Below are 12,874 nucleotides of genomic sequence, written 5' to 3'. Positions count from 1 at the left end.
TTACGTTAGTTATGAACGTATCTTAAATGCGTTTATTTTCTACATATCTTTGCCATTTATTGTCTTGCTTATAATAATGATAATAGTCATTTATAAATATCATTTTAGAGCACACATTTGAAATCGAGAATCGGACTCGATATATGGTTAAATTAAAATCAGTAGGCGAGGCTGTAATTTCGCCAGCTGTTACTCTCATGAGCGAGGCAGAAAATAATAGTTTTAACATGCCAAAAAGCTGCTGTCGTTTATTGCACCTCAAACATTAAAACAAATCCAGAGTTACGTGTTTCTGTACTTCCTCTAAGAAGAAAGGACAGTAACAGAAGATCTCTGTGCCTTCAGGCTTGATCGCCGTTCAAATGACAGCTTTGGTTTCCCCAAAAGTGGGCGGGGCTGTAAAGTGACGTAGATTTTACTCTCATCTATTATTCAAAAGCATTCTATTTATTCTAACGTAAATTACATGCCAGTATTTTATCTTTTTATTTATTTGTTTTTATTTTAAATCGTATAATGTCGGACTTTTTTTGCCGTCTGTGAGGAAAAGAAATGGGGCTCAGAGCCTCAAAATACTGAAATCTGTATTTTTGAAAATCTTTTTTTCCTTCAAATTTGTTATTCTTTTCTAAATAACCCACTGTTATTTACTCAACAATAACACACAATTATCCTTGTTTTTATTTATTCGTTTAATTCTATAATCTTGGGCTTTTTAGCCGTAAATAAAGTCACCGGAAACAGATGGGACATTTAGGGGAAAACAGAGCTTCAACTAGTTTACGGGTTAGAGAGAGAACTCCTTTATATGACTTACATAAATCCCAATTTCTCCACGAACTGCTGCCTCAGTAGACTATAATGCAACAGAGCAGTATAAAGTAAATTATTTTAAGTCAAGGTTGATCATCACTGGATAAGGACTTAATCTCTTCCATTTATAATTCATTCCTAATTCATCTGTTGTTGTTTTTTTTATTAAAGTATAGGTTAAATGCTGATTTCATGCTGATTTTCAGGACACTTACTGAAGGGAAAGTAGAGATGGATTTCTACTGCATGTACGGCTCTACTCAACTCTACTTGCTACGCTTGGCTCTACTCAAATCCACTTTTTAAAATGAATTTAAATGTTTTGGTCAAAAATTATGCATAGTACTTGGTGTTCATGAAATCCATCCAAACACAAAAATATGAGTTAATCAGCTACTCGAAACCTCTGTGCAAACCGAAAACCTGAGCAGTAAAGTGGCACAGGACTAAGGTCTGGGTCCCGCACACCTGAGAGCTGTGGCATGTGTAAACATAGCAGAACACCGGGGCTCGGAGGGAATTCTCACGCACCCGGCATTATTTAATCCACCAGCTAACGCCAAAATCTGTAATATTCTTTTATTTTCAGATTTTTTTTAAATGTCTGCACAAGTATGCTGTACAATTTAGTGCAGGTACTCCATGGTTTGGTTGCTGTTAAAAGGATTCATCTAATGATGCGTTGAAGGTGATACACACCTCAGTAAGGTTAGAATCCCTACCAAAGTCACGAGGTGGAAGAAGGGCTAAGAACACAACCCAGTCTCATAAAAAAATGTGAAATAGCTACGTTGGGCCACAGGACAAGACGTACTATGTTCACAAATAACCCTCTCAAGACGGCTCTAGGGGCGCTGCCCCCCCTCTTCCCACATATTTGATTGTCATTAAAAATGTAATTAAAAATTAAAAATATATTTAAAAAAAGAATATTTATATATATTTTTTTTTTAATGAACAAGGTTAATATTATATAATTGGTATCAGTAAAATGTATAATCTAAAATAAAATATCGTTTAAAATTGTGTTACGATGTCTAAAGTTACTGATAAGTCACATGTTTCCTGCCTGGCCGCAGCGTGTATCATTACCCTCTCTCGTCTGGGCGCTAAGAAAGGAGCCCTCACTCAGCCCCAGCAGCAGCCACTAGCAGCTGACTGTTGCTATCTGTAAACTATGCAGCCAAAACATAATTTCAGCCAATCAGCGTCGTCAGATCTGATGCTCAAAGGGCGGAAATGTCAGTGCCCGATGCAGTCTGTGAGTTGGTTATGGCTAGAAAGGATCCGTCTTGTGTAAAACTCTTGTGAGAGTTTGCGAGTCACGTGGCTGAATGTTTACGTTTGACAGGCAGCCTTTCAGTTACTCGTTAACATCAGTGGGCCACAGCAAATGATGTTGAGAAGCTAAACTATCTATTAATTATGTCAATTACAGGGAGTGTGATTGTAACTGTGTGTGTGACTAGCTGGATGCAAACAGGTAAACACTGTCTTGTGTTTCCCATGCTTGCTCTTCAAACAGCCGGGGACAGATACTATGTGCCCGTGATAAATATTACATTACATTACATTGCATTTAGCTGACGCTTTTATCCAAAGCGACTTACAATAAGTGCGTTCGACCAACAAAATACAAACTTGAAGAAAACAGCATCATATAAGTACATCAGGTTTCATAGAGCCAAACATTTCAAGTGCTACTCAACTGGCTTTAGATAAGCCAGTCCTTTATTAGTATAAAAGTGCTTTGTTAATAGTTCTATCGCTCGAAGTGGAGTCGAAAGAGATGAGTTTTCAGTTTGCGCCGGAAGATGTGCAAGCTATCTGCTGTCCTGATGTCAATGGGGAGCTCATTCCACCATCCTGGAGCAAGGACAGCAAACCCACGTGTTTTCGCCGATGGGAACTTGGGTCCCCCTCGCAGCGAGGGTGCAGCGAGTCGTTTGGCTGATGCAGAGCGTAGTGCACGCGCTGGGGTGTACGGTTTAACCATGTCCTGGATGTACGAAGGGCCAGATCCATTCGCAGCATGGTAAGCAAGTACCAGTGTCTTGAAGTGGATTCTAGCAGTTACCGGAAGCCAGTGAAGGGAGCGGAGGAGCGGAGTGGTGTGGGAAAATTTAGGAAGGTTGAAGACCAGACGAGCCGCTGCATTCTGGATGAGCTGCAGAGGTCGGATGGCACATGCAGGTAGACCAGCCAGGAGGGAGTTGCAGTAGTCTAGGCGTGAGATGACGAGAGCCTGGACCAGAACCTGAGTCGCTTTCTGTGTCAGCTGGGGACGTATCTTCCTGATGTTGTAAAGCGTGTATCTGCAGCAACGGGTTGTAGCAGCGATGTTTGCAGTGAAGGACAGGTTGTTATCTAGGATCACACCCAGATTCCTTGCAGTCTGAGTCGGGGAAACAACTGAGGTGCCGATGTTGATTGTTAGGTCAAGAGTGGGACAATCTTTTCCCAGAAGGAAGAGCAGCTCAGTCTTGTCAAGGTTGAGCTTGAGGTGGTGAGCAGACATCCACTGAGAGATGTCAGCTAGACAAGCAGAGATGCGTGCGACGACCTGGGTCTCTGAGCGGGGAAAGGACAGAATTAATTGGGTGTCGTCAGCGTATCAGTGGTATGAAAAACCATGCGGGCTAATGACAGATCCGAGCGAGTTTGTGTACAGGGAGAAGAGGAGGGGACCAAGAACAGAGCCCTGAGGGACCCCTGTAGTTAATTGACAAGACCCAGACCCTCTCCAAGTCACCCTGTAGGTACGGTCTTTCAGGTATGAGGTAAGGAGGGAAAGTGCAAATAAACACACACACACACACACACACACACATTATTGTATATAGTTGAGTTTTGACAGCATCCATCAAACTAGATTTTTTGCCACTAGATGTTATGGTGAAACAAACTAGATGTTATGGTGAAACAGTATATTGCACTCACTGTTGCGAGAGGAGGCCAGCCGAAATTGGCAAAAATTGATGGATTGACCAATCAGATGAGGCTACCGTCATGCCCCTGCCAGCCTGTGACTAGTCAGGGCCATGCCAAGGGAAGCCACCCGCCCTCTGGCTTCACTCCAATCAAATCGCATCAACTTCATACTGTCATCACCGGCGTTGGTAATTAGCAACATTAGCAAGTGCAGTTATGGAGGGTGGAGATTTAGAGTATTTAGTAAAACACTACTTTGTTACTTTTGGACTAAAGACTGAGCTAATCACAGAGACGAGGGAAGAGAAGGTGGACTATCGCATGCAATGTTTCTGCACATAACTGTTTTTGAAGTCATGTGTTTCATACACGTAGCCTACTAATACTTTGATGTGAACGTAAAACTTTAAAAGTCTCCTGATTTAGTTTGTGAATGAATGCTTATTTTTTATTCATTACCGAATCTGCACTGCGCATTAAGCGGCTGGTTATGCATTTGGTTGGGGAGTTGGCTGCATAAATTAATGCGTGCGGACCTGTAGGTTATACAGGCGTGCGCAAGTCCTGCATCTGTATGATACAAATGTGTGTAAAATGATACCGGGCGCTGTAACAACTCATCTGGTTACATTATTACCCCCCCCCCCCAAAAAAAGGACATCGATTATTGGCTTCCTCAAATTTTTACCCCACGCTACTGGCGTCCATGTCAAGTTATCGTCAACTCTCACAGGATGAAAACAGTATTTCCAGTCTCTGCGTTTTTATAGTAAAACCGGAAGTATTCCCCTGACTGTCAAATTATTTTACTGTTATATCTGCATTACTCTAAAACTAAAACGTGTTACTTACACGACATTAGTTGGTTTAAATTGTGTACAATGGTTTTGTGTTTTTCCCTTTTGATTCAGAGAGACACATTTATTTTTCAGAGATGTGGATAGCCGAAAACATCTAACTACCCATAATGCTCAGCTATCGTTGAAGCTCGGTGATAGGATGTTTTAGCCGCAATGCACGCTGGGATATGGTGTTTATGCGATAAGAAATCCGACATGGTCAGCTATTGAAATTCTGATTCCATAGATGTGTCTTCCATCACCTAAAACCCCTGACTATACTCTCAACTCAGTATTTACTTTCTTTAATTCAAAGAAAAACGACAAGTCCCATTCTATCAGCTGTGCACCGTTATGGTGTAAATATAGCCTATCTACTAATTGGATCAAATATAAAAGTCAGCCAAATTAGTATTGATACTGCAAGGAGATGTATTGTGTGAAGATAAATTGAAGATGTTGTTTAATTGCCGATATATTTATGATCCACGTCACATATTCAGTTTCGTTGGCAGTTCTAATCAGGGCTCTATAAATAAAGAACTACGGCAGATGTGTAATATGTAATACAGCCGAACCGTGTATTACAATGCCGTTATGTGATGACTTCTAAAGAGAAGAGGAAGCACACGCGGAATAAAGTATTTTTATTTATTTTTTTAAATGTTTGCGGATTTCTTATCGCATAAACACCATATCCCAACGTGCATTGCGGCTAGAACATCCAATCAGAGCGCTTCAACGATAGCTGAGGATTATGGGTAGTTACATTTTTTCAGCTATCCAAATTTCTGAAAAAGAAATGTGTCTCTCAGAATAGGGAAAAACACAAAACCATTGTACACAATTTAAACCAATGAATGTTGTGTAAGTAACACGTTTTAGTTGATGAGTAATGCAGATATCACTGTAAAATCATTTGACAGTCAGGGGAATACTTCCGGTTTTACTATGAAAACACAGAGACTGGAAATACTGTTCTATCTCACACAGGCTACACCCTCTACTGGACTCTATGGGTACTACTCTCATCAATGATACGCGAGCGTTCACACACTGAAGTTGTATAAACGTAGCCGGCCAATCAGGGCGAGCCTTCCTGAATGCGCGCGCAGGCTCACAGTATGGCTACGCCTCCTGACTGTCATCCTTTTCTCTTCAGCGAGCAAGACAACACCTGACCAGAAAAGCATTAAAAAAAAACAAGTAAAAAGTATCTTACCTCCAGGCAAGCAAATGGAGTCGCCCCTACAGGAAACCCGTGCATGTCACTCATGCCTGGCTTAATAGCGGGCGCCGATCCCCACCAGCTCTGTTTTTAGTGCCTGAGACCAGACCACACCGAAGACGAGCTCGAGGTGGTGGACGTGCGAGACCCGGATATGGCCGAGGTGACGCCACCAACGTTCGCCATCCCAGCCGTGCGGGTTATGGCTCCGTTTGCTGAGGAGGAAGAAGATGACTTTGTCCCCCCACCACTGCCGCCTCCGCCAGCCGCCTCCGCCAGGGGTTTGCCTGATATCTGGGTTATCCACTGAAAACGAGAGCTCCGGTGGCAGGAATGGTAGGTATTCTGAGGGTGCGGGGCCGCACGAAGACCTCATATCCCGGCGTGCCCCCCCTCGATGAGAGCCTGGCACAGTGGCACAGGCAACAGGCTGGGCGGAGAACCTCTGCCCCCGCTGCCGCATGACAGGGAAAACACTGGAATATTTTTGATAGAATATTCCGGCTTGGAGCGGATGGCCGCGGCTGCAAATGACACGGGTGTGTTGGGCGTCTCACTGATTATTCCTCCGCAAGATGCCACCACCTCACCGGATCAGAGCGATTATTTGGACTGCAGCATCGGCCAAATTAATAACCTGATCCATGGTGTGGCAGCCGCTGCTGGCCTGGTGATGTCCCTGGCCACAGTGGGATCACGCCATGGCTGGCTGGGACTCCCGGCATTCTCCAAAAGGTGACCGTGATGATCTCATGGGAGCCCCTGTGTCTACGGAGGGGCTCTTTGGATCGATAGCCTCGGTCACGCAGCGTTTCAAAAGTAGCGCTATTGTGAGCACACTCGCCACTCCCGCTGTAAACTCCAGTAGAGGAGCCAGCGGATGGGCGCGCTCACGTGAGTGTAATAAAACAAAAATGCTGTCCTTTCCCCGCTCAGAGACCCAGGTCCTCCAGGTCTTTATCATTTATCAGATGGAATGTCATGATGTTTGAATTGATTTTAAGTGGACACAGGGACAACACATTTGCTGTATCTGATACAGAGGCACTGTATGCTTATCTGATTTTCGTTAGGAGGCAAATTCATTGCAGGCCCTGGTGGATAGAAATGCAGAGGCTACTGACACTGGGGTTTTATAGTGTTCGGAGGAGTGGGCTGCCATTATGTACAGTGCCCGGGCAGCAGTGTAGGAAATGGTGCCTTGGTCAGGGACACCTCGGCAGCACTTGGTCTTTCGGGGACTTGAACCGGTGACCTTTCGGTTCCCAAGCCAAGTCCCTATGGACTTCGCCACCACCGCCCTATAGTTAAAATACGTAGTATATTCACGTTCTCCTGGCGAGACCTCAAATAATCTTCGTAATATCTATCAAACTATAGATCCTACACATCCACTGGACGTAGATTTTAAAAGTACAATATACACTTCTCGCTAGAAATCGAATCAAAAAGCATTTTAATGACCAAACTATCCTACGATTTAGGATTTTCCACAAAAAATAAGTCGGGTGACCGCCATGTTTTTTTTTCTCACGCTGGGAAAGTTTGCGATCACGTGACATGGACACTGGTCATTAGAAATTAATGGGAAAAAAATGGTATCAGTGTCACGTTTTGAGACGGTTATTTGTGAAGATATTACGTCTTGCCCTGTGGACCAACGTAGCTATTTCACTTTTTTTTTGTGAGACTGGGTTAAAGAACCTGGTACGTATGTGAGTCGATCCAACACCATGCTGTGGAAATGAGGCAAAAGGTTAACTTGGAACAATATTCAGTATGAAAATGTTATCTTGTTTCTGTGATCCTGCAGGTGTTGGAGCCAGCCCATATGTTATTAACTGCAACGTCACTATTGACACCCAGGACTTGGCCTTAGGACGCAGCATCGCCACAGCCATCAGGGAGTCGACCCCCGGGGGGCTGCCGGGGGTGCAGGTGCTGGCGCTGCCACATGATGGCGCTGTGGAAATCGCATGTAATGTGGAAAGTGTGAAAGGGCGCTACCCTAGCAACATGACTGCAGGAGAACCATGGCCGAGTTTCAGCATCCAGGGCCAGCCCTACTGTCATGCTCCAGCTTCTCTGATCACTGCAAGAGTGGCAGAGCTGGCAGGGAGGCAGGGGATTGGTACAAAGAACACAGCGCTGGTGGGGTTTACCCCCCACGAGTGCAGGGGCCTGGCAGAGTTAGCGCTGTCACAAGGGATTGCTGAGTTCTGGAAAGAGCAGCACAGGATCAGAATGTGAAAATAAATATTTGCCAAAAACAGGAATCCTCACACTTCTTTGTTTTATGTCATATTAATTTGTTAAGCCCCGCCCCCTCTGTTACCGTTGATGCATGTTTGCAGTTTAATGTAATGGTGGCAGATTTACCTCTCAAATTCTTAGTTATTGTTTAATCAATAGGTCTTTGATTTCACACAGAAAAAGCTAAATATTTTTTTTCTAGCCAATTGTTCATTGCTGATTTTATTATCTGTCAGCTAACACTGTGTCTTCAGAAGGCTTATCAGACATTCCTCAGAGTGTTTTATTACCACTATGGAGAATATTGTGTCATCCTCTAAAACACACCTGCTGATCAGTGCCATTCTAATGTGACTCTTGCAGTTGAGGAGATTTGGGTTTCTCTTTATTTTCTACCAAACCAAGACCAAAAGCCATAAATCCCAGCATGTCATCCTCCAGAGTGGAATTTGAATGTGTTTGTCATTTCCTGTTTGGAGCAAATAGGACACTTGTGTTTACTCTGCTGACGACTCTTCCCATGATGTTCACCATCAACCTTACAATGCATGACTTTATGGAAGAGTCACCATCTGTGCGTAAAACAGCTATTTTTATCACAAGTCATGAACTGAATCTTAAGAAGCATCCAGCGCTGGCAACATGTTTGGAAATGTTTACTTTTGTATTGTATATTATTATAGTTTAAATAAAGCAGCTTGTCAATATCTATATGCAGTGTGTGATGCATGTGATTAACCATTTATATCGTGAAGGCGAATTACGCCAGAGGACAGGTCAGGAATAAACTGGGGCGAGATGATTCCACTAATTTCTTACATAAGGCCAGTACAATGTATTGAATAGCAGCACATCATGCAGTAAGGAGGTATGGATTTGAATCATTAGGCAATAATAATGGATATATATGGATGTGATACAAAAGCAGGGTCGGAGTGAGGTTTTAAAGGGAAGAAACACTTCACGATGATGTTCAATGTAAGCCATATGCACAGGATATTAGTGAATCGAGAGCCAATGACTGCCTAATCTGCATCAGAGTGTGGGTGCTAATCTGTTCAACTTTACGCACAAACCGAGGTAGTATGAGTCATAACATCTTCCAGTAAAAAGATCCTGCTTTGGCTTCAATGTCTGAATCTACTATCATTTCAATATGTTGTGATGTTTCTTACATTGTTTTGCATTTGAAGTAACATGAAAACTCTCCCTTTGAGGCAGGAGCCATGCAGTCTTCATCAATATGTGTGTTCTTTGGATAATCTCTCTTCCTGTGAACATTCACCTCTCTGTATGTCATCCAGCTGAGGCTCAGTCACACAAGCAACGCAGCCATGCAGCTTCATATCTCTCTCACACACACACACACACACACACACACACACACACACACACACACACACTCACACACTCAGCCTGCCAGGGTTGGGAGCATCAAGGCCTAATCTAGGTCACAGCATAAACCCAAAGGTATCCCGGTCTCCACAAACACACACACACACACACATATACTCTCACATGCACGCATGTTTTTAAATTTGCAAGCAAAATTAAATCTTGGGTACAAAGACTATTTGACTTCCATTAGCTTTCAGTGAAAAGCGTTTGATTTGGAAACGCCTCACTTCCCAGGAAAAAGGGGACTATAAATAAAACCAGCGAAATTCATATCTCCCAAATATCCCCTCCCCATCTTTATCTCCTTCCTCCCTAACAACCTCGTTGGTCAGTCTAATGGCTTTTATGATTGTCACAAGGTCATCATTTTCCTGATGAAGCGCACTTTCTCTGAGCAGCTCACTCAGTTAATATTTGTTTTAGGAACACTTTCCCCTGGAGCCTGAATGTATTTATTTGTGTGCAATCCGCTTCGATAAACACATGACTGTTCCTGCCTGTGCTGCAGTGTGTGTGTCCTCGCTGCAGAAGCAGGATCCCTGTGATATGACTCAGCCTGACAGCCTCCCATACAAGATGCGACCGTGTGTCACAGCACAGAAATAGAGGAGCTTATTTCTTTACATCAGTCTTCAGCTCTATAAATATTTCAAAGCTCTCTTTCCTCCCTCTCCCTCCTTTTCTTTTCCTTTCTGCAGCTTTCTCAGCCCCCCCCATTCTCCCCTCTCTGTTTGTCAATTTTTCTCCTACACACTCTGCCTCCCACATCTCCTCTTCTCCCTCTGCCTCTGTCGTATAATGTGGATAAATGTGTCTCGCCTGTCTGGAAAGAGGCAGCGGTGTTCAGCAGCAACAAAAACACTCATGTGCTGCAGATCCTTTCTGAGCCTGTGAGGTTTGTTTCCCCCCTCCGACATTCCTGCAGGGCTCTTTAGTAATCTGACAGTGATTTTATCATGTCACATACAGACATCCACTACTTCCTCCCTTCCTTACTTTGCTGTCCAACAGATTTCCACCAATCAAGTGCAGCATGACAGTTAATCACAGCCATTAATCCCGTCTTCCACTCCTCAGATCTTTGATTCAGAAATAGCCTGTTTACAGAAATAGACCACACTGGATCTAACTGACTGCTAGTTAGGTGCCTAAAACGTAAGCTCACGGTGCCATCCTCCCTAACCTGGCAGTGTGGGAAGTAAGCGTGCCACCTATGAAGGCAGCAGTCCCCAACCCCCACCCTGAACACATGTTCAACATCCTCTGGGCAAAGGCTGAGCGAGCACTGAGAGACAGCTGAGAATTAGAGAGAGAGAGAGTGGAAGAGGGAGAGAGAGCAGTGAAGTGGAAATATGGGTGAGCATCAGAGGAAGACAGAAATAGAGCGATAAAGCAGTGAAGTAGGCAGAGGCAGTGAGCGGAGGAGGAGAGTCTTTCTCTGGCGCTGATGCTTCATGCAGACCAGCTTATTTCTGCTAGCAGGGAGCTCTGGTGTGTGGATGTGAGAACCTTGTGGATTTGCTCCAGTCTCAGTAGAATTCATTGCACCAGGATCCAAAACAACAGACAGAGGATGCGACCGTGGCTGGATGCTAGCATCCATGTGGGCCTGTGACGTCTGCACCTCTGTGGCTACCTTCTTCATCATAAGGATGCTTCCAGCAGCACTGACCCAGATTGTGGAGCTCTCCACTGTGCTCTGCTCCTCCGGTGGTCTCTGAATGTGATGTGCGAGAGGAATGATCTGCACCTCCTCTACTGACATCTGTCTCTGTGGATACTCACAGCTTCCGACAGGGTAAGGACGCACTGCTCTGATATGCACGCTTAAATGTCCGGCTGATGGTTTTGTGTGTGCACGTGCCTGTGTGTTAGCCATTGATCGAACCCATTACAAATCACTACGACCACGTAGACCTGATTTATATTGCTCACACGCTCCCTCTTGAACACATACATTGAGATTGTTTTCTTTCAGATGCTTCAAAAGGTTCCAAATTGTGCTGATGAACTGATGCCATATTGTATTAATGCACTATGCAGTATAGCTCCATGTATAATGTATGACTAGGAGATATCATTGTTGGCAACAAGTAACTGCGCTTCCCCCAAAGTACTGAGGAAAGTAGGCTAAGATGGCACAGGCTGAGAAGACCTGAATACAACATTTATAAAGTCCTTTTGGTTTCTGAAAGCTTTTGGCTTCGTATTGCTTGGAGGGAAAAATGGACACGAGAGAGGAGTTGATCCTTTACACTGGGGGAAATAAAGTACTACTAAAGTATTCAGCTGAATTCCATCGGATCCAGGCTAATAAAGACAAATTCAACCCAGTAGCTTTCTTTCAGTCTGGTCAGATCAGGTCAGTTCATTGTAATTTGATCAAGCGTCAGAAGTCAATAAGACACAGAACAGATCAGCATGTCTTCTACCACAAGACAAAGCCATGTCATTTGACCAGGGTTCAGACATTGGGACCAGAGGTCAGACTGAGGTCAATGTTTCACCAAAGAGCCAAACTGTCTCATCTAATTAGGTAATTACACACGTGTCTTATAATGTGGAGCGTGGGATGCTAACATTTAGTCCCTTTACTTGTCTTTTCTCTAAAACTGAAATCTACTGGAAGGTTACCTGAATATATTTTAGCATATCACGTTCAGCTGAGTACAGTTAAGAATATATACAAAGGCCTACTGGGTAATATTAGGCAATACTTGTTTAGTTTAGTTTGAGTTTACAAAAGTTTGGGACGTCGTAACTACCTTACATAATGTTAGGTATTAATAAAGTAACAATAGCTTTGTACCTAAAAAATACCATGTTGACATTTGTTTTCATACTGGTCATCAACATTAGTCCCCTTAGTGGAAGTTTTATTTTTGTTGGACCCATCCATTGGTCTCATACAAACAAAGACTTTTGTTGCACTTTAAAATATTACACACAACTCCTCCTTCTCTCCCGTCATTATTACTAAGACCAGGTTGCAGCCTTAAAACATATGGGTTGTAATAATCTGCTTGCAAAGATGACCCATTGGTCCTGAGCAATACCAAGTAAAGTAAGAAGTCTATCAGATGAAAGGTTGTGGAGAAACTCGAACAACATACAGTACATATACAGTATACAGACAGACATTCTTTCCCTATTCATTATATTGCTCAATGTATTGTCAGTATCATGTTCAAACAATCTAGGTTACACTAGAAAATAACTAGTTTGTTCAAAGTTTGTTCAACGTCAGAAGTGTTTATTCCTTACAAACTGTAACAATTTCAGAGGTGAAAAGCTGTTGCAAGTGGGAGACGCAACATTGTTTAAATATAAGGGACATGCCACACATTTTCAGAGGGGTATTATTAGTGTTTCACTCTACTGTTGGTCTTGTGAGAAATGCCAGAAATAGTTG

General features: G+C 43.3%; 2 protein-coding genes across 8 annotated transcripts in view; both read left to right on the top strand.

Annotated features, from left to right (window-relative positions):
* ftcdnl1 (formiminotransferase cyclodeaminase N-terminal like 1) overlaps window positions 1–8,775 on the top strand; it is a 39,383-nt gene extending 30,608 nt beyond the window's left edge. The window contains 1 exon segment of the mRNA XM_034202032.1: window positions 7,625–8,775. Coding sequence (XP_034057923.1) covers window positions 7,625–8,061 — 437 coding nt within the window. The 3' untranslated portion in view covers window positions 8,062–8,775.
* Window positions 8,776–10,722: 1,947 nt separating this feature from the next.
* Window positions 10,723–12,874, top strand: part of LOC117536941 (nck-associated protein 5-like) — a 184,621-nt gene continuing 182,469 nt past the window's right edge. For all 7 annotated transcript variants that reach the window (XM_034202042.1, XM_034202039.1, XM_034202041.1 and 4 more), the window contains exon 1: window positions 10,723–11,260. In XM_034202042.1, the coding sequence (XP_034057933.1) occupies window positions 11,202–11,260 (59 nt within the window). In that variant the 5' untranslated portion in view covers window positions 10,723–11,201. The remainder of the gene's footprint in view (window positions 11,261–12,874) is intronic.

Source organism: Gymnodraco acuticeps, unplaced genomic scaffold (assembly GCF_902827175.1).
Source record: "Gymnodraco acuticeps unplaced genomic scaffold, fGymAcu1.1, whole genome shotgun sequence".
Classification (NCBI taxonomy): domain Eukaryota; kingdom Metazoa; phylum Chordata; class Actinopteri; order Perciformes; family Bathydraconidae; genus Gymnodraco; species Gymnodraco acuticeps.
This window is presented reverse-complemented; position numbering and strand designations above follow the sequence as displayed.